This window comes from Dermacentor albipictus, chromosome 5, assembly GCF_038994185.2.
Source record: "Dermacentor albipictus isolate Rhodes 1998 colony chromosome 5, USDA_Dalb.pri_finalv2, whole genome shotgun sequence".
Taxonomy (NCBI): domain Eukaryota; kingdom Metazoa; phylum Arthropoda; class Arachnida; order Ixodida; family Ixodidae; genus Dermacentor; species Dermacentor albipictus.
Window position 1 is genome coordinate 3,430,723 of NC_091825.1, and position 24,053 is coordinate 3,454,775.

General features: G+C 45.6%; 1 protein-coding gene across 5 annotated transcripts in view; it reads right to left on the reverse strand.

The window, feature by feature from the left end:
• Raf (Raf oncogene) overlaps positions 1 to 24,053 on the reverse strand; it is a 275,768-nt gene that overhangs the window by 159,748 nt on the left and 91,967 nt on the right. For 4 of the 5 annotated variants that reach the window (XM_070538212.1, XM_070538214.1, XM_070538213.1 and 1 more), the window contains 4 exons: positions 18,427 to 18,627; positions 14,374 to 14,516; positions 8,669 to 8,786; positions 4,677 to 4,761 (listed from right to left, as the gene is read on the reverse strand). In XM_070538212.1, the coding sequence (XP_070394313.1) occupies positions 4,677 to 4,761; positions 8,669 to 8,786; positions 14,374 to 14,516; positions 18,427 to 18,627 (547 nt within the window). The remainder of the gene's footprint in view (positions 1 to 4,676; positions 4,762 to 8,668; positions 8,787 to 14,373; positions 14,517 to 18,426; positions 18,628 to 24,053) is intronic. The other variant, XM_070538215.1, reaches the window with a different exon arrangement.

Consider the following 24,053-nt stretch of genomic DNA (forward strand, 5'->3'; position numbering starts at 1 on the left):
AGTGAGGCACTCATAACCGAGTAATCAGCTTCCGTATCGACAAGTGCAGTTACCAGATAACCGTCGATGGAAGCAGTAACAGCAGCGGAAGTTCTTTTGGCAGTTTCGAATGAAGGTGTCAGCAGTACATCGCGAGGGGGTGGCGTCGGCAGAGGACATTTGACGGTTTGCATGACAGCAGCCTCACCCCCGGAGGTTGCCGTTTTCAGTTTCCCGGCGCGGGCTTCCACCGTTGACTCCAGCGATATCAAAGGTGGGTCGAGCGTGGTTTGGTGACGCGTACCGACATGGTGTTGGCAATCGTGACTGTCTTTGCTGGGGGCAGGAGGAAGCCTGTTACTTTATAAGTACAGTGGAACCCCGTTCATACGTTTTTCACCGGACCGAGGAAAAAAACGTAACAGCCGGGAAAACGCAACAGTGAGGAAAGCTCCGAAAATGAATGAAAAAAGTGCAGCTTCAGCTATAAGCAATTTATTTCCACAGAGTGCGCTTAGAACTTAAAAAAGTCTAGATGGTTGGATGGATGGATGGTTGGATGGATGGATGGTGGCTTGCCGTTTCTTTCGCTCGCTAGAAATCACCACATGTTTCTCAATAGCCTGGAAAGCCGCATTGCTGTCACCGTCGCTGTGAGGTGCGGCATACCTGCGGAGGAGGTCCAGAGATGCGACGGCTTCTCCAAAGCTAGGATTTGGCAACTCCCCAGCATCATGCGGCTCGTGCTCCTCGTTGTCACCGCGCCACGGCAATGGCAACGGACGAATGAATATCCGCGGGAAATTTGCCCTCTTTGGCGTAATCATGCTAACGTGCTAACGATTGTTTGGTAGTGCTGCGCAGCACGCGCGTCTGAGCAGCCCGGTTGTGCGCAGCGCGGCGTGGTTTCGCGAGAAATGTAAACAAGAGAGGAGAGCTGGCCCGATAGGCGGAGCAATGCCATGAGCAACGCCTACTTCCGGCCTCCCTTTAGCTATAGCTTCACAAAGAGTGACGTCAGGGCCTCTCCTGAGTTTCCATCCTCCATGAGTCGACCCGTCCAACAAACCATGCGGCGACCGTAATCACAGTGATGATAGTGCGAGCATTTTTCACGAATGGCCACCTAGTGGCGGCCTCTCGAACTGGCGTGCGGCTTCTTGCAGTCAGTTCCATAGCCAAGCTCGGCCAAGCCCGGTCAAAACTCGTCAAAAGCTAAAATGACGGTTGGAGCGCGTTGCCTACTTTAGCCCAGGCGGGTTCGGGTTGCAACGCATCATGCGGGAACGTTTTCACAGCTACTACATAACAGCGGGGTTCCTTATACATTGGATCCTATGGAAGCTATGCCGGGACCGGATGAAAACGACGTAGCAGCTGGGAAACGACGTAGCAGCCGGTGGATTGAACTTGGGAAGCGTCGAGGTATCCCAGCAGGCGGCTGCGAGAAACGGCTCGTCGACGGCGCGCAAACTTGAAGGGCATCAGCGTACGACAACATGGGTGTGCAGTACGTGGTGGTGGCGATGGATGAACCCCTTTGCCGATTTCCTCCCGAATGACGTTCGTAAGAGCAGCAGCACTCGTAGGTGCCGGAGCCGATGCATAAGACTTCTGCAGTTCTTCTTGAACAATTTGCTGTATTAGTTCGGTAAGGGACACGCTGTCATCATTTGCAGGTACGAGAGAGCATGCAGCAGTCATGGTGGTCTGGCGTTCATATAGTGCGAGAGCCGCTGCCGAAGCATAAGTTCCATGACTGTTGCCTCACGAACGAACTGAGACACCGTTGTAGGAGGATCGCGCACAAGGCCCGCAAAAAGCCGTTTTATGCCTCGCATTAACAGATGCACTGCACCTTCTTGTCTTCCAGCATTGGCGGATCAGCCCAACGGAACGATCGTGTCATGTTGACAAACATGGCGACGATTTTATTCGGCATTCGGAACCTTGAAGACAGTGCCTGTTTCGCTCTTTCTTTCCTTTTGGGGGTGCTGAAGGCGTTGCGAAGCAGTCAGTAAAACTCCTGCCGGTAAATGAGGCTTCATGGTTCTCGTACCATACCCTTGCCGCGTCTAAAAGGGAAAATGAGACATTCTGGCGATCATCCCAGTCGTTAAAGGCGGCAACCGGGTCGAAATGGCCTAACCAGTCTTCGACGTCCTCAAAGGCGTCGCCGTGGAACGGGTTAGGCGTGCAAGGCGCGTTGACAATAGATGGTACAGCAGCATTTGGTATCTCCTCGGTTTTTCTTGCGGTTGTTGTTGACATCTTCATCACGGAGCTTGCCAGGGGACTGCATTGCGGTGGAAGACCTTGGAGGCGATGGCTGCTTCAATGGATTTCTGCCGTCCCCGAGGTACTGGCATTAGTAGCTTCTGGTTCAGGACCAGTAGGCATATGGTGGATGCGTACCTGGCGCCTCCACCAGTTTGTCGCGAGAGGAAAAGGCAAGCAGTCAGTTCGAAGTGAACGGCTGTTTACTATTCGTTTCTACAGCAGCTACCATGCACCCTTCTTCATCCTCGGCTCTTAGTGTAACTAGCGTGTGCCACTATCACCAGAGCAGACTTCTGAGCTGTTGCTGCTTAATGATCGGGAGACTTGGATTCATGTCAAAGTCTGGTTCGGGAACTATGGTCGTCGGGGTAGATGCGGCAGAAACCGAGAGGTCAAATGCATTGCTGGTTTCCAGAATTTCCTCGATGTATGCGATCGCCGTGCCCTTGTTTATGTGCTAGAACACCTGACTGAAGTTTGTCAGCATCACTTTCACTTTCCCTCCATGCAGTCGGGCGGTCCCTCTTGCGATGTCATTATGTCGTCGAGATAGTCTCTTCGGCATTTTCGGCCGCGGCGGAGGATCTTCGTCAGTTCGACGAACAGCAACCACACCTCCATCAGTTGCTGCTTTTAGTTTTTCGGATACGGGCTGATGGACCAGCCCCGGGCCAGGCCAGTGTATGTACGGCGCTATGGCGACAGGTAGCGGCCTGGTGATGGCGAACATGATGGTCGTTGAGGGCTCCACTGAGTAGCGGCGAGGTAGTTGGCGATATCACGAGGGCATCAACCTTCCTGAGGGAGCAGTGCGTTTACGGCGAACTTTCGCAGTCCCGTCTTGCGCTAAGGACATTGGTGGTAGACGTGGCCCACTTCTCTGCAGTGATAGCAGATCGTATGGTGGGCGGGGGCATGCCAAATGTCCGTCTTCCTCGCGTAGCTGCGCTGGGCAATGAGTGGGCGTGCTGGCGGCGAACAACGAAATTGCGGCGGTGTTACAGGGCCCTGGCACGGTCACGGAGGTCATCGCTCCTGGCAGGGACTGGGCCGATTGTGGTTGCGCCTCAGGAACTCCAAGCGATTGCTGAACCTCTTCTTTGACAATGTCGGCGTTTGAGGCCACTTGAGGCTGCGACCTTGAAAAGAGCTTCTGCAGTTCCTCACGAACGACCGCTCTGACGGTCTCCTGCAGGTCGTTGCTGCCAAGTGCTTTAACATCGGTATAATTTGCGGTCAGTGTCGGTGATTATAGTGACTTGTCCGCATATCGAGCGTCTTCTCAATAGTTGTGGCCTCGGAAATAAATTCGGCAACAGTCTTGGGTGGGTAGCGTATCAATCCAGCGAAGAGTACCCCACGCATGAGGAACCAAATTTTCTTCTTCTCAGGCATATCCAGGTCAGCGTGGCGGAACAGGCGCATCATCTCCTCGGTAAAGATCGCTATGGTCTCGTGTAGTTGTATTTGGGCTTCCAGCATAGCTTCGGCCCTTTCCTTGCACACGACGCTCGTAAATGTCCGTAGGAAGCTACTATAGAACAGGTCCCATGTTGTGAGGGTCAATTCCCGGTTCTCAAACCACATTCTGGAGGTTTTTTCTAAGGTGAAGTATACATGCTGCAGTTTCTTGTCGGAGACCCAGTTGTTGAAAGTCGCCATTCGTTCATAGGTCTCCAGCCAGGTTTCTGAGTCTTCAGACGATGATCCACGGAAGGTCGGTGGCTCCCTGTGCTGTTGCAGCACGATGGGGCACGCTGGGGCTGCCATTGGGATTGACTTGATGACGACCTTCCTTGTCATCTCAGGCAAAAGTCCGTGCTCCGGGGGCAGTCCTTGTAGCCTGCGGCTACCTCGCTGGTTCTTGACTACATTGGTGTTGTTTCCGCGTTCGGGCTTAGGTCACGGCTTTGTGGGTGCATCCGGTACATGAATGTAAAGCCCCTCCACCAGATGCCGCGTAGTAGTGATGGCAAAGGACACAGTCGAAACACTGTGAATGATGAAACTAGCTTATTCGGCAAACCTGTGCCCACAACAGGCTACACTCAAAGCACAACAATAGCGGCGAACACAGTTGGTGATCGTCAAAAATCTGATCAGCGGTTTAAGCGCATCAGCTTTTATACATGAGCCATCGAAGGTTACAGAGTAATCGCTGGTGCACGTATGTCTTCCAGAAAGTTCTACACAATTCACGTCGCACATGCAATCAGATTACACAAGCTTCGGTGACAACACGTAAGAACCGTCGATAATGTTCGAGAAACTTCCAATAAGTGCGGGCGTGCCCCACACAGAGTGATACCATTTTTTAGATGGTGAGAAGTGCTCAACCGAAAAAGATATGCAAGTATACGTGTCAGTATTTTACAGTTACATTCAAATTAAGAAAAGGAGCAAAGATGAATTCTCACCGTAAGACAGACACCTCATTCTTGAAGGCTTGCAGCTGGGCAGGGGTAGGGTTTGTCACATTTAGCTTTTTGAGAGCCACGTGCCCTGAAAGACAAAAATAAGCACCACAGAACAAAGGCTCAACCAAGTTTTGAAACAGAAACACTAACTAACTTTGGTTAGTTACATTAGCACTGCACAATACCAGCATAGTATCATGGGCACAGCCAGACAACAGCTGACATGCGAGGTATGAGAAGCCGTTCATACTCAGCCCTTAAGCAGACAGGTGCGTGAGCACCACATTACAGTCACTACCTTCTCAATAAGTGGCTTACTTAAAAGGTCATGTATGTGTGACAACATGAAACCACGCTTTTGTTGACATGCACAGATACACAGTCCCTAAACAGACGTGTGCCTTCCCGAAATAAACAGTTGGAAGTTCGCACCATGCATTGATGTTTCCAATGTTTTTTTTAGTGGTACTGAGGTTCCCGGTATGACAGACCAACTCAATGTCTTGGTTGGTCCCCCCCCGGTTGTGCGTCTGGATGCAGTCAAAATAGAGCTCATACTGTATGGAGGGAGGAGCCTGCAGTTCAGTTCAGTTTATTGCCTTAAAGTTCCACGTAGGGGCATTACATAAGGGGTGGGTTTTTATAAGATATCAAAACATCGTCAGAAATAATTATTTAACAAAATGGTCGGTTACAAGTTCTGTGAACGACGATGGACAAGTCGTAGTAGCAATGTTGGCGGGAAGGCCGTTCCAGTCTGTGGCGGTATGGAAGAAAAAGGAGGCTGCGAAGCTGGTTGCCCGTGCACGTGGGCATGCCACTTGGAGTGGATGGCTGGTGCGATGAGATATGCGTGCTGCTGCTGTGATGCAACGCTCTTGATTAAGGGAAGAAAAGAAGAACTTGTGGTACAGGGAAAGACTGGAAATGCGACGTCGACATGAAAGTATTGACAAGCCGGATTCTGATTTCAGTGATGAAATGCTGACGTCATATGAATATGAGGTATGAATGAATCTAACAGCATGATTTTGAACTGATTCTAATGTGTCGTTGAGATATGCTTGATGCGGGTTCCAGATGGCTGACGCGTATGCCAGTTTCAACCTGACAAGTGACTTATTTTATTTTTTTTATTTATACATACTGCAGCCCCTTTATGGGGCTATTGCAGGAGTGGGTTCAGGGTGTCTACCAAGTTGACATTTCCATATTCCCTGAGTTTTCCAGGTTTTTTCTGAGCACCTTTGCGAAATTCCCAGAATGAGCCAGAACTTTGTTTTATGTCAAGACAGGCTGACACCACGTTGCCCGATGCTGTCACTCTCTAGTAAGCATGCTGAAACAAAAAATTACTTAATCCAGTTTGAATAGTAAGGAGTAATATCAATTTTATTTAAAAAGAAAACAGAAGGAAGGTTTTAGTAAAATGCACAGCGAAAGAAATGGTAAAGCCCATTCTAAATTGAGTCGAACATTTTCAAATACGAATGAAAAGGAGATGCATACATAAGTAAATATTTTCTAACATCAGCTATTTCTATCAACTGATAGCAAGCTCATCTTTATGAGGTCCTGAACTTTGTCACAACTAAGGTTCTCTCTCAGCAGCTGGGAAGTCAACCTCAACTGTCCTGACATACTCTCAGCCCGTACACAACATCTCAGTGTTGGGTTTCACTGCTTAAACAATTTATTTTAGTTTGGATGAGGGACACTTGCGTCTCAGCGTCAGCCAACACTTAGTTTTTTTAGCTCAAGCTCCTTCAAAAAGGCGGCGGCACCCTTCTTTTCCCATTAATTCCTCAGTGCGTCGGTCCTTTCTGTTCTCATCCTCCTTCTACCACGCTTTCACCACATGGATCATCTGAAGCATCCTCTTGGTCAGTTGTGCAGTCAACATTTCATTTTTCGGACTTGCGAGGGGCCGCAAAAAAAATTGAAAAAAAAAAACGGGCAGTCTGAAAAAAATTAATGCATGTCTTTAACTGCCTTTAAGGGCTAAAATTACCACAGGCACGTCTGAAAAAGCTCTGAAGGCCTGCCAGTACGCTTATTAGGCATATCAGGGCTTGTACTGTGACAGGAGACGGGGTGCACGCATGTGTAATTAAGGAATACATACTGTGTCCCGTGACAATTGCCCCCTTCCCACGCTTGTTATGCTTCACCGCCTAATAGTGTACTGAGGCGAAGCTAACTTTCGGAGACTGGCATTACGCAACGCGCTGTGCTCTGCGAGCTTCAAAGCCAATCGCTAGGATTACAAAGGCGGAGTCGGTGCCATTGGTGATAGCGGCGAATTCTTTCAATGAAAAACACGGCACCGCACGGCAAGAAGCTTAATAGCGAACGTAGAAGCAGCTAGGCCTGACGTTGCCGCGGTGGTGGTTACGGATTTGCGGATTTGCCTGCGAGAGTGCCGGTTCGAGGCGGCGAGATAATAAAAATAGCGGCGGTGGCGGCTTTGATTAATGCCATTTCAGACCTGCAGTCGGGGCAATATACATTGACTATATGGAGTACGTGGTGGTGCCGCAAAACCGTGCAAATTATCGGGCATGTCCGAAAAATCGGGCGTCTAGAAAATCGGTCGTTAACTACTCTGGCAATACATCGTGCCGATGACACGGCGTCAATGACGATTCGTTGCGATTCCTCTGTTACTGGAGCCAGCATTAACACGACTTTCGTTCCCTTTCAATAAAGTTACAGCTAATTTTCGCTGATAGAAGCACAAATTCCCTGAGTTTTCCCCGAGTTTTTCCAGACTGTTCAAATTCCCTGAGAATTCCCGGTTTTCCCGGTTTTCCCGGTTGGTAGACACCCTGGGGTTAGACAAAAAGAAGTCATACAAAAAACAAGTAAACAATAACATATTAAAAATTCATAAGAAATAAGGCAGAAGACACAAATGAAACTCAAAATAACAGCAACACTGGGAGTCAGTACAAAAATGAGAATGAGTCGATACACTGTAACAACAAGAAAATACATAAAATCAGGTGTAGTTAACTTTTAACAGGAAATGGTTTAATGCTATATGCTATGACTTATATGCTAGTAATTTTACATCTGATGGGACCTGCCGTAGATTCCGTTTTAGAAAACCGAAGGTTTTGTTAGCTGCAGAGATAATGCTAGTGACATGTGCGCGCCAAGACAAATCGTGAGATAGGGTTACGCCTAGATATTTATAGGATTGTACTGATTCTAATGGTGTGGTATTAATTGCATATGGGAAGAAGGACGGGTTGCGATGGAGGGAGAAGGACACGAATTTACATGTCTTGGCGTTAAGGGTTATCAGCGAATTGCTGCACCATTCTAAAACACTGTTAAGATCATTTTGGAGTGCAGTATGGTCAGACGAGTTATTGATAGAGCGGTAGATGACGCAGTCGTCTGCAAACATGCGTATATTACAGGAGACACACTGAGGTAAATCATTAATGTACATGTATTATAAATAACAGGAGACCAAGAACAGATCCTTGAGGCACGCCAGAGGTTACTGGGAGGGGACTTGATAGGTTACCGTTGATTAAAACCATTTGTGTGCGATTAGACAAAAATTCCTTTATCCAAATTAGAACGTTAGGGTCCAAGTTCAACAGTTGAAGTTTTAGTAGCAAACGTTGGTTGGATACTTTATCAAATGCCTTTGCAAAATCTAAAAAGATTGCGTCAGTTTGTACAATGATGTCAAGGTTAGTATGCAAGTCATGAACGAAAATAGCTAATTGAGTTGCGCAAGAGAAACCTTTGCGAAAACCATGTTGTGAAAGGTGAAAAAAGTTATTACTGTCCAAGAGGGCAATGATTTGAGAGCAAATAACATGTTCCATGATTTTGCACGGCACGCTTTTTAGTGAGATGGGTCGATAATTTAATGGAGAATTTCTGTTACCTGTTTTGTAGACTGGAGTGACCGTTCCTACTTTCCAATCATCCAGCATGTTTCCTGAAGAGAGTGAGTGTGAGCAACATACCATGCCAGTGTCCCCGGTAGACTGTGCCAAAGGATCCCGAGCCTATCCGTGGTCCTGTGAGTATTTCGTCAGGCATGATCTCCCAGTCCTCGATGGACTCCCGTGCAGGTTTCTGTTGCTGTGAACAAAGAAGCACAGGAGCCACACTGAGCCATGCTGATGACGCTACCCATTTGTACTTCTTTTTTTGCGGACAAGGATTTAATTTTATACGCAGCACACAGAGCAGCAAAAAACATGGAACAGTGAACAATGCCAAGCAACGAACAGTTTTTAGATCACAGTGACCTTTTCAGTGGCTCAGCTGTTGCCAATTTCATGTCCTTCAAGAAGCTGTTTTTATAAACCTGCTCAAAACAAGTGTATCCCTTTTGCATCTTTTCGCCGTCAGAAGACTTGAAAGGGAAGATACAGAGACCGAAGTGTGAACATATTTTCAAACAAAATTACTTTTTCATTAAACTTGTTCGTAAAATCCTATAATGGGCCTAAATATGTAAACAAATTTGGGAGGGTTGGTATGTATGAATGTGTGTTTTGATGTTTCTAAAGTAATGTCTGCCACTCCAAATAATCCAACTCAATGACTAGAATTACGTTATCTGGAACAAAACATTTTTAAAAATTCCGGAAAACTTAAAAATGATCACCCCGTATGTCTAAATGTACACTGACGTCCATCACCACTGGCAATGTGCTGTCCAAGAAAGAACATTATTATTACATATCCCCCTGGCTCTTCCTATTTGATGCACATGACATGGCTGGCATTCATTGCCAGTCCATCCTCAGTCTCTCTGGCCTTGGTTCAAACAAGACATTGGCTGAAACATTCTCGTGGAATTGCTGCAATTTATTCAAGAATGGAGTCTTGTTATTGCCCCACATCTGAAATGCCGAATGCTAGCACTGTAAAGAAAAAGAAAGAGTGTGCGTGTGTGCATAGGTGGGGAGCGCTCTTTCCTACTGCGCTGCCAGGTGTGCCCGTGTTGTTGCCAAGATGCCATGTAGTATTCGCAAACTGATCAGGTCTAACTGATGGGTACCTTTGGCGCTAGTGTCCGTATAATACAAAAGTCAGAGGCCGAGGGGGGCGTAGGGAAGATTCTCAACTTGACCAGCGATCTAGTTCCTCTCTTGGCCTGCTTTCTCTCCAGGATAGTTGTTTTAAGGGATACAATGAGAGCTTGGGCTGACTTTCACAATATAAAGAGTGAAAACACAACATGAAAGTGAAAGAGAAGGAGAGACATTCACTGCTCTCATGTTTTTCACTCGTTTTCACAGGAAGCACAGAACTCATACTTAACAGCTCACTGAAAGGGATAAAACCCTTTCAGTGCCAACTTTTTTCTTTTTTTTTTTCGAGAAAGCACCAAAATTTCCTGAATTTCTTTACAATTACTTTGTTGTGAACCGCTTTCATCATTGCAATATCAGCATCGTTATAAAGAAAACTTAGCACTAACATAAGGAACAAAGAAGGAAGTGCCTGACAAGGGTGTTGTACCAGAAATGAAATTTTCATTGGTATCTACCTGGAATACAGTTAAGCATTGTGAAGACGGTAAAATTGGCACGCTACTTTGTTAAACAATATTGAAATTCGCTATACTGAATTTTGACATGTTATGCAAATAAGTACAGCCACTGACAAATTTTGATAAGTCCCTCACGGAAAGGGCCGCAAGATTTTTTGAATTAGAGGGCAATTGGAAAAAACAAATTTAAATGAGAGAAAAATAACTGCTTTGTTGAATTTCAGAGTCGACAACCAAAGATATGGTTTTATTCGGTGTCGACAATATCTTCACATCAGCAATACGAAGCACAGCCTTCGAAAGCTATTGCGTCTACTTCACTGCCGCGACCACAGAGTTTCTCACTATAATACCTAGAGCGAAATCTGGCACTGCTGCGCTGTGGTATGCATGGGACAGGAATGCCGGTATATTATGACTTTGGATTGGCATCTTTCTCGGAGAGCCAGGACACCTTGAATACGCGCCTGGCAAGCACCGTTTCGTTTGTCACAATGATTCATTTCCTACTAAAACAGAAAGTAAAAGGCTGTTTTAACTTTATTATTACACAAAAACATGTTTTGTTTCACTATGAGAAATTACTATTGCATGTACAACTATGTGAAACATAAAAAATATCAGCAGATCGCTAAAGTTGGAGGACAGACAACAAGATTCGCACTCGCATTGGAACAGTTTGTCGTCTGTTCGTGCTTTTCTTCGCTTGGTTATGTATCATAGGTGAATAACCTTCATAGGAATATGCAATATGTGTGAATGGAAACATGTTATGAAGATTTAACTTCAAGAACGCGTTATTTGTGTAGGCACATCCACGTTTTGGACGAAGCCTCTTATAACACCAGCCAACACAAGCCTTGCAGACACATATACCGTCATTCCCATGACGGCACAGCGCCCCTTAAGAAACAGCCATAGACGGTGGCGCCAGATTTTTCTCTAGGTGTTATAGTGAGAAACTCAATGGCTGCGGCTGATAGTGTTGCCCACAGTGGGATGATGCTAACGTAAAGAGTGCAGGCAGAAGGGAGCGAATACTACATCTGCCTTAGCGTCAACGCATTTCTCAAGCTGGAGATTACACGACCTCGAGTGCAGCACGTGTGGGAAGAGAGTGCACATGCATCCCCAGATGCCTTGGGTTTCCCACACACTGCAGACTACCTTGAACACGGGGCACTGCGCCCACAGCCCCATGGAGGAGAGGCCCACACCCCCCTCGCCACCCCAAAGGAGGCCCGCTCTCCCCCACAGGATCTTGTCGAGGGGGACTCGTTTAAGCAGCCACCCTCGGTCGTGCAGCACACGATCACAAACAAACCCCGTGCAATTCGGCCACCTGCGTCTGCGGCAGTTTCCATTTACTGCCTCGGCACGCCTTCGCGGTGGCACTGAAAGTTCAGTAATATTAAAGCTCAATATACGTGGTGTTCTATGGACCAGTTAACAAAGTGAAATACTTTGTTATATCTAAGTTTAACTGTATATGGATATACAGAAACAAAAGAAAAAAATAAAAAGCACAGAAAGCAAGGAAAACAATCCCCAGCACAGCAAGAAAGCAAGTAAAATTCTGTGTGACACACTGTCAATTGGCACATGCTGCCTATAGCGATTTATCAATGTAATCATATTTTGTGTCATTAAGCTTAGCGACTCCTGGCTGGTGCATGTGCCTTCATGTTTCCTAGTGGCAGCACTCAAGTTTTGTCTGTCACCCCGAGTCCCGTCCAACCAGCCCAATTTGCAGTTCCAATGCAATATTAACCGTTTAATGTCTTACAATCAAATTTCTGTTATTGTTCTTGTGCTACAGATAGGCAAGCCCACAGAAGCAGTCTGCATGAAGCTTGATATTCCTTGGAACAGAAGTCAAGGGTGCTTCATGCAATGCGTTGTTCCTGGCGTGGCAGGGAAGGGATATTGCAGAGGCGCCGCAGCAAAGCAGTTTTGTGGAGCCACGTCCATGTGAGAGAGGTTGCCAGCCCAAAATCTTTCTTGCAGTCGTCAATACCAACCTGAAGCTACAAACACAACTCCATTGAGCCTACCAGGTCTACGAGGATTGTAGCAGCGGAGAGGGAGGGACAGAAAGGGACGGAGAGCAGTGCACATGGGGAACAATACATGGGGTAAACAGGAAGATGCCTAAATGATTGGACAAGAGAGCAAGCATCCCCACTATCGGGGTCAGCAATCTAGCCCTGCACTGCAAACATTGCAAAACGAACAAAAATGGAAAAGATAGCCAAGTTTGCATGTGCGCCTTCAAGCTGTGCCCGATGTGCAAGTCCTGAAAAAGAATGACAACAGGTTAATCGGGAGAGTTTCGAAGCATGAGAGATAAGTCAAACAGGAGTGCAACGTGTAAGCACACCGTCTGTGGCCTTGACAAGACATTGCTTTTTTGAGAGAAGCCACAGGAAGGTAACGGGGATAATAATAATAATATTTGGGGTTTTACGTGCCAAAACCACTTTCTGATTATGAGGCACGCCGTAGTGGAGGACTCCGGAAATTTTGACCACCTGGGGTTCTTTAACGTGCACCTAAATCTAAGCACACGGGTGTTTTCGCATTTCGCCCCCATCGAAATGCGGCCGCCGTGGCCGGGATTCGATCCCGCGACCTTGTGCTCAGCAGCCCAACACCATAGCCACTGAGCAACCACGGCGGGTGTAACGGGGATAAGATTTGGTGATGAAATAAAAAGTGCGGGAATTTCAATAAAGAAATCAGTTGACAGTGCAGCTACGTCTGTGTCTATTCATTACTTTTTGTGTCTGTGTCCCACAATTTCTGCTGCTACAGTCCTCGAAGAATAAACCACCTAGCTCAGTTAACTCTTTCCTTACCATGGGGAATATAGGTGTTTTCTGAATGTTATGCCAGACTTTTTTTTTCTGAAGGAACTACTGCATTCAATATTTTATGTAATACATAAACAAAAAGCAGAATGGACGCACTTTTTATGCATAAAAGCTTTATTAGCGTGATGTATGTCATAAAATATATATAAATCACCAGAATCAAGATTGTAGGATAAAATTGGACAAAGTTTGCCAAGACGTGCTTGTATCTACTAAGAAAAACATGTAACCAAAATTATAAGATATACAAAATGTACTGCCGTCTAAGAGGCACTATGTCCGAGAAAATAAAAGTTTTTCATTGAGCAGGTGTTCCACTACAAAAATTTAACTGCAAGCACCACAGTTTGGCGTGCCGGGCTGCGGCCGCCGATGTTCCGGGTTTGTATGCGTCGTCGTCCCTCTCAGAGTCTAAGTCTGACGAAAAGGCAGCACCCTGGGACTCGCTGCTGCGCGATCCATCGCTAAAATCAGCCGCAGACGCAGCGGAATCGCAAGATCTTTCGATGCGAGCACGCTGCTCCTGGATGCGGTCATTTTCACTTTCTACTTTGATGCTCGTGAAACTTCAGAGCGCATTAAAACATTGCAGCTTGACGGGAAAAAAGCAAACTGCTTAGAAAAAAATATAGTTGTCCTTTTTCATGTCCGATAGTGCAGTGTGTCGGTGAGCGGCGCAAAACGTCTCAAAAGTGGCATTTCAAACAATCCTTAGCGGGCTAATGATGCCCAATGGGCGCAGTACGAAAGAACCTTTTTGATAGACACACAAATTCAGAGGCGGAAAAAGGGACTGGAGGTGCAACTACCGTGTTTACTCACGTGAGGCCTGCACTTCCTTCTCAGATTTTTTACTAGGTGTGGGCCTTACACAAGGCAAACTTACGGCTGCTCACTCGTGCCTTGAACTGCGCTCAGACTGCTATTCAAATAAGTGCAACCACTGGCGGCTAACTACGAACACATTTACAGCCAGCAACTGACTTTTTTTTGAGACCGGCTAGTGTCATTTTGTAGTGGCTGGTGGTAATTAACCGGTATGTGATAGGCGCGATAGTTTAGAAACTTTCTTGCAAAATTTCACACCCCAAAGTGGCCGTGTGGGCTTTACAAGAGTAAACATTGTGCCTATGAATGCGCACACTGAAGTTTCACTGAAGCCTAGCAAAGTATGCATAATCTGCCACTTCTAGTCTGCCAACTTGTGGTAGACTAGAATACAAAGTTTATCCTAAGGCCTCAAAAGAAGAGAGAAAGAAAGATTGGCCCTGTGATGGCCAGACACACTCACTGTGATGGCCTTTTTGGAGCTCTCGTCGGCCGATCGAGCCCGCGGTCGGCACGTCTTGTGAGCACTAGTTGGCGAGCCCTGAGCACTCTGCGTCCGCGTTGGACTGCCGCTGGGACTGGACGCACTCTGTGGTGGCGCCAGACCTGCTCCAGCCGCAAAGCATACGGGATCTCCACTCCACAGGCCGTCCCACAATGCAGCAGCTTGTGTTAAACAAGCTCCCCCCCCCCCTCCCTTCCTTTTTTTTCTCTCACTCCACAACACTTGTTTAAGTGCTCCCCTTTGCAGCGAGCCTTCTTCATCCACTATGACCGATCAGAAAATTGTGACCAGCACAGTCTGTTCCTTCAAAGCAAGCACACTACTGGACTTCACCGAGCAGGCCGATGTTGCACACGTTTGTCTAACAGACTCTGGATGCTTTCTTTATTGCCAGTGCACAACCCGCTACTATTAGAAGGTCAACACTTCCAATTATATCGCAACTGCCGTCAATGAGGGTCTAAAGTGCTTGCAGAGAAAGTATTTGCTGAAACACTCATTTGGCCCTTAGTGCTACACATTTTGACCCAGTGTATGCAAAACGTGTCCTCCCTTCTGACTAGTGCAACCTGCAATGCTGTGACAGATGCTAGGCTGTGAATAGATCATCTTTCCAGGCCTCACGCATGGTCACCGTGAGGAAGTGCTTGCCATCCTGAACAAGGTGACATGCCTGTGTCTCAGTGGTGGCCAAAGCTAAGTGCACATGCAAAACAAGCAATTTCCACATAAGGTGCAACAAGGTACCAATGTCAATAATGACAGCTATTAACAAATAACGACAGCATTACGTGCAGGGTGATGCATTCCAGAGCAACACCAACTTGAAGGGGGGGGAGAAGGGGGGAGAACACTCAGAGGTGTGCTCGAGTGAGCAAAATGTGTGTACAAATATGAAGCACACTGTATACTGACCCCTGTATTCATATATGCATCTTAATTTGAAGCTCGACTTGATCTAAACGACGCCTGGCGTGAATGCATCCAAGACACTCATAACATTTCCTTTGGCGTGTCCATGACAGGCGTCATTTAAATCAAGCACGGGCTTCAAGTCAAGATGCATTTCTGAATATGGGGGTGAGAGTAGGTTGACGTGCAAATTAAACCTCTATTGTAGTGTCCCAGGTATTCTGCATATATGGGGAAACATTCGTGAACAATGCTGGCTTGCATCTAGCCTGACAGAGGCTCGCAGTTCCTGGTAAAAGGGGCAATCTTTTCAATGCATAAGGAGAGAGCAGGGATGGGAATGCCCAAAGTAATTTTGTAGCAATTTTTAGAGCAGATAAAATTTCATTCTGGAGCAGATTGGAGCGGTCAAATTCTAACTTTGGAGCAGCCTGTAGCACGTTATTGTATTATGAAGCAGTTGGGAGAATGCAAATTTTAATTAAGAGCTTCACAATACCTTGCACTCTGCATTAAATATGTCTTGAGCAGCCTAAAGGCACTGTTAATACTATTTTTGCATTAAGTACTGGCAAAGTGATTGGAGGGGTTCTCCAACAAAAGTTGCAAAGAAGCTAGAAACCCCACTGGTTTGTTCAGACATTTCTAAGCAGCACAAACTTGTTGAAACCAAGATTCTGCAGATGACTGATTTCACTTTGCCACTCACTAGACTCATTAGAAGCACCCAGACATCTGGAGTTTAAATAGTGTGATTGGGTGTGAGCCCCCTGAGTAAGCCAAGAGAAGCAACATTCCTGCTCTCTTGGCCTCTCCTTCTCCGAGTCCCCTTGCCGCATGAGCCTTCTCTTGCTGCTCACCATCTGAGTTTGCACTTCTTGACTGCTGCAATCGCACTGCTGTGCAGCAATGCAGTCGACGTGACATCAGGACCATGGGGCTGCACATGGTAACCTTGAGCAGCTGCCATGGTGGCAGTGCGAGTCAAAGCAAACAAACAAAACAAACAAACTACGAAAATAATTAAATTCCGAGGCTTTACGAGCAAAAACCATGATACGACTGTGCAGCATGCTGTGGTGGGGGAGTCTGCAATAATTTGGCCACCTGGGGTTCTTTCACCTGCACCCTGTGCATGGTACAGGGGCGTTTTTGCATTTTGTCCCCATCAAAATTAAGCTTACCGCTAATGTGTTTGTTTCTTAAGAAAAAGTGGATTTTTCCACATACCACTAACGGCCGGAAATTGTTGCGTGCAGTGTACTGCCACATGCATGTGTCACTGTGTAAAAGCACATTGTATTTAAAGAGGTTGCCAAGAGTGCACAAAGGGCCAAAGACAAGAAAGCAGAATGGGTGAATGCTCTTTTCTTGCCTTTATCCTTTTTTCGCACTCTTGACATTTATTATGAATCTAAACCAACTAGCCCAACTTGCTGTGTTACTACATTGCATTTACACCATTTAGACAAAATTTGCCCCAATATTTATCCATTGTACCCAAAAGTCTTTTACAGACGGATCCCTCAAAAGGCCACCAAAGGCAAATACTAAGTCAACGTGGACTGTTAAAATACCATTCCAGAAACCTTGAAGTGCTTGTTTCGGGCCAAGAAAAGACCACCTAATAGAAGATCATGTCCGAAGGGTGCGGATAACATTGGCGCAATTCAAAACGCTTGGTGCCGAGTGAAAGAGTGGTGACGTCAAATATGCTATCTCCGCCCTTTACAGCTGTCTGTGAGTAAAACGGCGCCCTGCAGAGGGTGCTAAGGTTTTTTGTGCAAAACACAAACCTGCGACCATGGAGAAACCAAGCCAAGCCAAACCAAGCCAAGTGGCGTGGACCATTCGAGCATCCTGCATCATCACATAGACGTGGAAATCTCTGCTACTTGCATTTTGTTGGAGTTTCACGAGCTAGCAAAACCACTGCAGCACTGTGCGATAATGAAACTACTGAAACACGGAAGCGAGCGTGGTGCAGAGTCGAGCGAAAACAAAACCTTTCCAGCGCCCGCAGTTGTCAAGGGTAACGTCAATGAATGATTTTTTCTAAACATCGAACAGAACTAGAAAAGTAGCATTTTCTTCAGTCTTACAACGGAATGCAATTACCTTTTTATAATGAGAAGTTGAGTACTAGCGACAGAAATAAAATGAGGAGTGCTTTCGTCATCGAGCTAGCACTTGAATGTCCTGGCTGAACCGCAAACTGTGTCCTGCGTTTACCCCAATTTTTCTATTACTAAAACATTGTTCGCGATAATACTGACACCTTGGGCGTCCTCGAGCATTGATCTATCACTTAAGCTTGACTTAATATTTGCCTCTAGTGTCCCTTTAGACATGGAATTTGTTGCATTGATAATTAGGTAAATCAAACAAAGTGAGAAGAATATCTTAAGGTATGTTTGGGTGTGGACTGTACAGGAGCGCACACATAAAGCCCGCACATAACACCTCCACACTTTTCAACTGTTGCAGGTACCACCAAAGCTTATTACACAGTGTGCCAGGGTAGTGCTTGGACGGTGCACAGCAGAAGTCGTCTTCTACAAAACGTGGAGCAAGTGGAAAGTGTGAAGGAACTGGAAGCTGAGAAACAGATTTCATGACGACATCAACGCTTGAGCTGGGAAGCTTCCTGCCAACAGACGCTCAACTGCAGATGCAACCGAAGAGGACACCAATATGCCTCCATGTGCTGTGTTGACATACATCGTGTGGAGATATCACTGCATCCCAATGAGGTGCACACTTGTAAAATATGAGTGCAGCCCTTACACAAGAGTACACACTAGTTGCACATACACACACACATGAGCGGTACTGCTTTCACCTGACTGCTTTATTTCTGACCCTAAGGGTACCTTACCGGTCAAACAGATGATGGCGATAGCTGTACCCCACAAACACGTGTTGGTGCCCCAAGAAAAGCCAATTCTTTTTTCCTCTGCGGTATCCCCAAGTTCTGCTATGGCTTCCGCCATCTATGCCCTGGCTTTGTCCAATAATTACCACGTGACTGCGACTCAAACAGACACGCACGCACAGTGACAGCGAGTGCCGTGCGGAGGCCGGCTGCAAGACACGCACCTCCCGATGCCCCCGGTGGCGCCCTCTGCGAGGCGTATGCAAAGGCATGCCGCTTGGAGGCGCTCCCCGATGATGGGTGGGGCAGGGTCAGGTGGTGGGATGACGACGAAGGGTTGGATGCGCTCCCGCGGGGCGGAGGGGAGTACGACAGGGACGGGAAGCCATTGCACCAAAAGCTGCGTGCGGCCTGCGGCGAGGATTCTGCCAGGACACGTGCACGCAGCCACAGGCAACCACAGTTAGGTCATGCAACAAGATTCGCATGCTGCTGCTGCTACCTCAGAGGAAGGAGAAAGGGGCCGGGGTGCATTACACAGCTTTGTCATTCGCACAAGACTTTGATCATTCAGGCTACAGGGCCGTTTCCTCATGCGCATCGAGGCACCTTCCATTTCTTGAGCTTGTCTAAGCAACACCAAGTAGCAAGTGAAATGCAAGCATAGACGCTTTTTTGTTGCATCATCACTAAAGCTTTCAACTTGTGCCAAGGAACATTGTCCTGTAGAACTTGGAGTACTCTAAGGCTTGCAGCCACCAATTTCATGGCCATTGAGAAGTCAATGTTAAGATGAAGCAGGCATGACAGTTGTCTAAAAAAAAAAAATATTTAGAGGGACCACAATTCTCCTTCCTTTAAATCAAACATGCTCACAGCACTAGTACAAAACTACATAGCACAGCTCTCTGGCAAATACACTAAAGTAGACTTCTACACTTGCTACACAAATAAGGGCTACCTGGCAACACAGGATATGCTTTCGGCATCAAAATCGAGAAACAGGAACACGGCGGTGAAGAGGCAATAGAATGTGCATCTTAGCACAGGGCCACTCCACGAGACACAAGAACTCGTTGTACATTTCACACTTCTAATTTATTTCATAATTCCATACACCGTAAAGATACACACTGACACACCAGTGTACTCTTCTACAGCAATCAGCAATTCGTCATGAAGTAGTGAGTAAGAAAGGTGTTCGACATCAACAGCAAAAACATCAAATCATACGTCACAGCTAAAGCTTAAAAATCTAGAACTTCTGCCGTTACTAACAAACACATTTTTCATTTTTAAGAGATTAAGATGTTCTTGTAAATAATATGCAAGCGGTTTCTGCCAAGTGTCCTGTTCCCATACAATAACTGTAGAAGGCATTTAGGTTTGTGGGCTTTCTTGTTTAACAATACGTCGTCCTTTTTAATTCAGAAATTCATCTAGAGCTTCATAAAAGTTCAACTTTTTGCAAAGTTACCTAGCTTCAACTCTCACTTGTTCAGTGCAAACAATTTTCAATACAAACATGCAGTCACTGAAAATGAACTTCTGTTGATAGTTAGCTCATGTTTGTCAACTTTTTCTGTCAATATTACGATTTGTAAACTCAAAGTGGTTGACAGTGGTGAGAAGAAATTTTGACTCGTCTTTACCCTAGTTAGCAGAGGTAACAAAGAATAAGGCGATTCAGGATCCTAAGGAAGCAGACATCTTTAAAAATAAATGGAAATTCAGCACATTTTTTAAATGTTTGCAAATTCGTGATTTTATTTTCCCCGTTTCAAGCCTGAGCTTCAAATTTTGGTCCTTTCCATTTCATGCCTTTGCTGCTTTTCTTTTCTCCTATGTCTTTCCATCACTAGAGCAATTTTAATGCTTACAGGACATTTGCACCCACTGGTAACCTGGTTCTTTCAGGCTCACATTACACAAGCAAGGATGTAAAGTCACTTTTCAGCGGTCCAAGTATAGTTGAAAAGGTTATATGCTCAGTAATGCTTTCCATCCACCCCACATACCTTACCCAAAGACGTAAAACAATGAGGATCTGCACAAGATGTTTCTTTTTTCTTTTTTAACCATAGTTCAGATGACGGTAAAAGCAAACTTCACATTTCGCAACACCACACGAAAAAAATGGTGCAACATCTCATTTCGTAGTCTCTTTCTGCTGCACAGGAAAGCTATGTGTGATATTAAAAAAAAAAAGAAAATAGAAAACTGGGTGGTTTGCTTTTTAAATAATGACAAACTTGCAAATTAATAGAAATGAATTTTTAAAAAAATGATTTTTAAATCTACTAGGCCAGCGAAAAATCTCCTTATTCATTTGTGACTTTGAGAACTATCCATGGGGCAAATTTAAAGAATATGAGGCTCCAAATAATAGACACAGAAGATCAACATTTAGAACATTCAAGAAATGTAACAAATTTCAGATTTTTTTTTTTAAATAAGCTCTTTCAGGGCAACGAATTTTCATTTATATTGCTTTTTGTCACTTCTGCTAGCCATATTAAAAAATCTGATTCTTATGGTTTTACTAGCGTGCTTGTGACATGGTTTCAATGCTGGGAAAAAGCACCTTCTATGAGAATGGCGCTTTTGTCTAGCACCCTTTTACAATTTTTTGCCGACATCTAGTTGCTTTCTGGGAAATGCAAAATTTAGTTTTGTGCTTTTGACTTGTCTATGCATCTATGCACACTATACAAATGTTGAAAAAAATTTAAAATGTTAAGTCCTTTTAGCTTCAATGTGGCAAGCTCCTGCTATCACTCATTTTTCCCGCTGCTCATGTAGTAGTGGAATGCCGGTACTACCAGCTAAAAGATGTCAGGTCACATCACATGTGCTGTTTCACCATAATGAATGTAAACCAACTGGCCCGGCTTAGAGCCCTTGAGCAAATGGACTGGTGGGTAAGTTCGTCACGTGTTACATAACGCAGGGTAGTTACAGCTCGCACAATTTTCCCTTCTGCTGCTTAGTTTGATTCAAAGGCTTCTGCGTTTTTTGCATCCAATTGATCAGTATCTTTAGCCAGCCCTCGAACATTGACAGAGGAAGTCTTACAACTGCAGCCACCCATAATGGGTGGCAAGATGACATATTGTGGACAGTTTGCCAATATTGCTGTGGTGTTCCCCTTAAAGGGACACTAAAGGCAAATGCTAAGTCAACGTAAACTGTTTAAACACCTTTAGAGAAACCTTGCAATGCTTGTTTTGTGCCAAGAAAATTAAATCTGAAGGGTCCGAATACCTTTTTCAAAATTTAAATCTCCCGCCACCCAACTGGGGGAGTGGTGACGTTGCGTACGCTATCACCGCCCTTTGCTGCCGTCGGTAAGTAAAACGGCGACCGACAGACAGCAGCACCGAGCCAAGACAGATCTGTGGATTCGCTGCTGTAGGTGCTCTTGGTCAAGTGGCGTAGACCATTTGGGCATCCCGCAACATCACATGGAAGTTGAATTCTCTGCTACTTGCAGTTTGTGTGAGTTTCAAGAGCCAGCAAAACCAGTGCAGCACTACGCAATCAGGAAAGTACTGAAATGCAAAAGTGCGGGCGGAACAGAGTCGATTGAAAACGAAACCTTTCGACCGCCCGTGTCGTCAACGGTAAGTTAAATGAGATCTTTTTTTTAAACATGAAATGGAACTGGACAAGTGGTATTTTATTTAATCTTATAATATAATACGAGGTTGTTTTTTGCAATGAGCAGTAGAGTACTAGTGACGGAATTTAATTGAGGTGTGCTTTCGTCATCGGGCAAGTGCTTGAATGTCCCAGGAGAGTCTCTAATCATGTCCTGCATTTACCTCGATTTCGCGATAATATTGACACCTTAGAGATTCTCGATCACTAATCTATCACTTTATCTTGACTTAGTATTTGCCTTTAGTGCCCCTTTAACCATAGACATCTGCACAAATTAAAGGAGCACAGAGAACGTGACAGTTTTTGCACATAGATTTGACAAATGGAAGCAGACTGCACATAGTAAATACAACTTGGTTCAGTTGCACATCCTGAGTCACCAGTAATTTCTAGCCAGGCATAAAGTACTCTGGGGCCATACTCTCAACCAATCATGTTCAGGGAAACCACCATACAAATTCGTTGGCATGTTCACATCAAGTCAGAGAAGCTATGGCTACACTGGAGCATGTTGTGCCATGTGAAACGACACCCGAACATGATAAAGTGAGCATAGAACCTCAGTGAAGAATGAGCAGGCAACAATCAGGCCAACAACAAACAACTGCACCTACCAGCACAATGCATCCCACGGCCTCCTTCACCCCCCTTCAAGATTTGCAGAGAGTTACAGCGGCACCAAAGAGGGGACATCACATCAGCTTAGGCTGGTGACAGAAGACGCTTCAGTAATTCATTTAGCAGGAAAATGTTGATTACTTGTGGCAAAAACGAAAGGACAGTTTTTCCCTTGTTTCACTCTTGCATGCAGCCACACCTTTTTGTCAATATGATGTCATTGATTCTAAAGTTATACCTTCGTGTCACTGAGTTGTCAAAACGTTGCCTACCTGGTTCCTCAGGGATGCAATGCAATCTTTGTTAATCTGCTAGCCACTGTCCATCCTCATGGGGAGCCAATAAGGGAACCCCAAGGCGGCAGTGACACCAGCCTTCCATGCCTCGACTCATGGTAGGACTGGATTTTTTAGAGCGAAGGTGTTAGACTCTAGCTGGTCGGGATTTTTTTGTGGCAGTGTGCACAACAAAAATGTGGGCCAATTCTGGAGACAGTGAGAGAAAGAGGGAAGTGGACAGTGTGGTGCTTCTATAAGAGGCACCACATGACGTTATTAGGCGACACCATCACTTGACAGTGACATCGCGCGACATCACATTTGACGTGATGACGTATCAGACAATGGGGTCACATGACGATGCCGTTACCACGTAACACAACATTTGACGTGATGCTGTCCTTTGACGTGACGATGACCTTTGATGTGATGACATCATCACACAACGTTTGACATGATGACATAATCACGCTACGTCATCATGTCAAATGTGACGCCACCACTTGGTCACATGTGTTTTGGTACCATTGGATGTTAATGCCAGATTTCTCACTTCATGGGCCATATAATGGTTTAGCACTTGTAAAGAATACCCCCCTCAGCTGTTTTAGTGACGGTTTTCCACAGCTTCACTGGGCATCCACTTTCCCAGGGCCGGGATGGTGAGTCCACCTTTTTCGGCGTCCAGGCGTCTACACTAGAGAACTGTCAACCTTAGAACTAGAAAAACACTGTAGTAGGAGGCAAAAGATACTGAAATTTGTTGAGAGTACTAAAACTATTTGATTATTCAATGTCTACTGTTCATTAAAAATATGCAGACTGTCCTGCAGGGATTCTGTGAACAGGCACTCTGCACTGTGCAGCAACAATGACGTGCGCTGCAGAAAATGCTTATGAAGTTTATTAAAGCAATATTCATGTAATGGCTTTCAAAGGTTCAGTTGCCGTTATGCATCAGTTCTATCAAGTGGTGTTGCTGCCACACGCGAACACCCATGTTAGCAATGCGCCCGGAAAATTGGGCCATAAAAATTACTCTGCAACTGTGTTTGTCTTCTTTTGTTTTTGTCTTAATTTGTCAAATTTGTCAAAGATTCGTGTCAACACAACAATCTTTAACACGTACTAGAAATGGGCAACAATCGTAAAGGTTATGAGGTACGAATTTACCAGCCGGCTGAGCTTAGCTCTCCTCTGTGTGTGCCTTTAAGGAGGCACTGTTCTTGGATGCGCAGCTGTTATGTCAGTAGACGTCAGCAAAAATATGCACTGCAGTGCAAGAAGCAGGC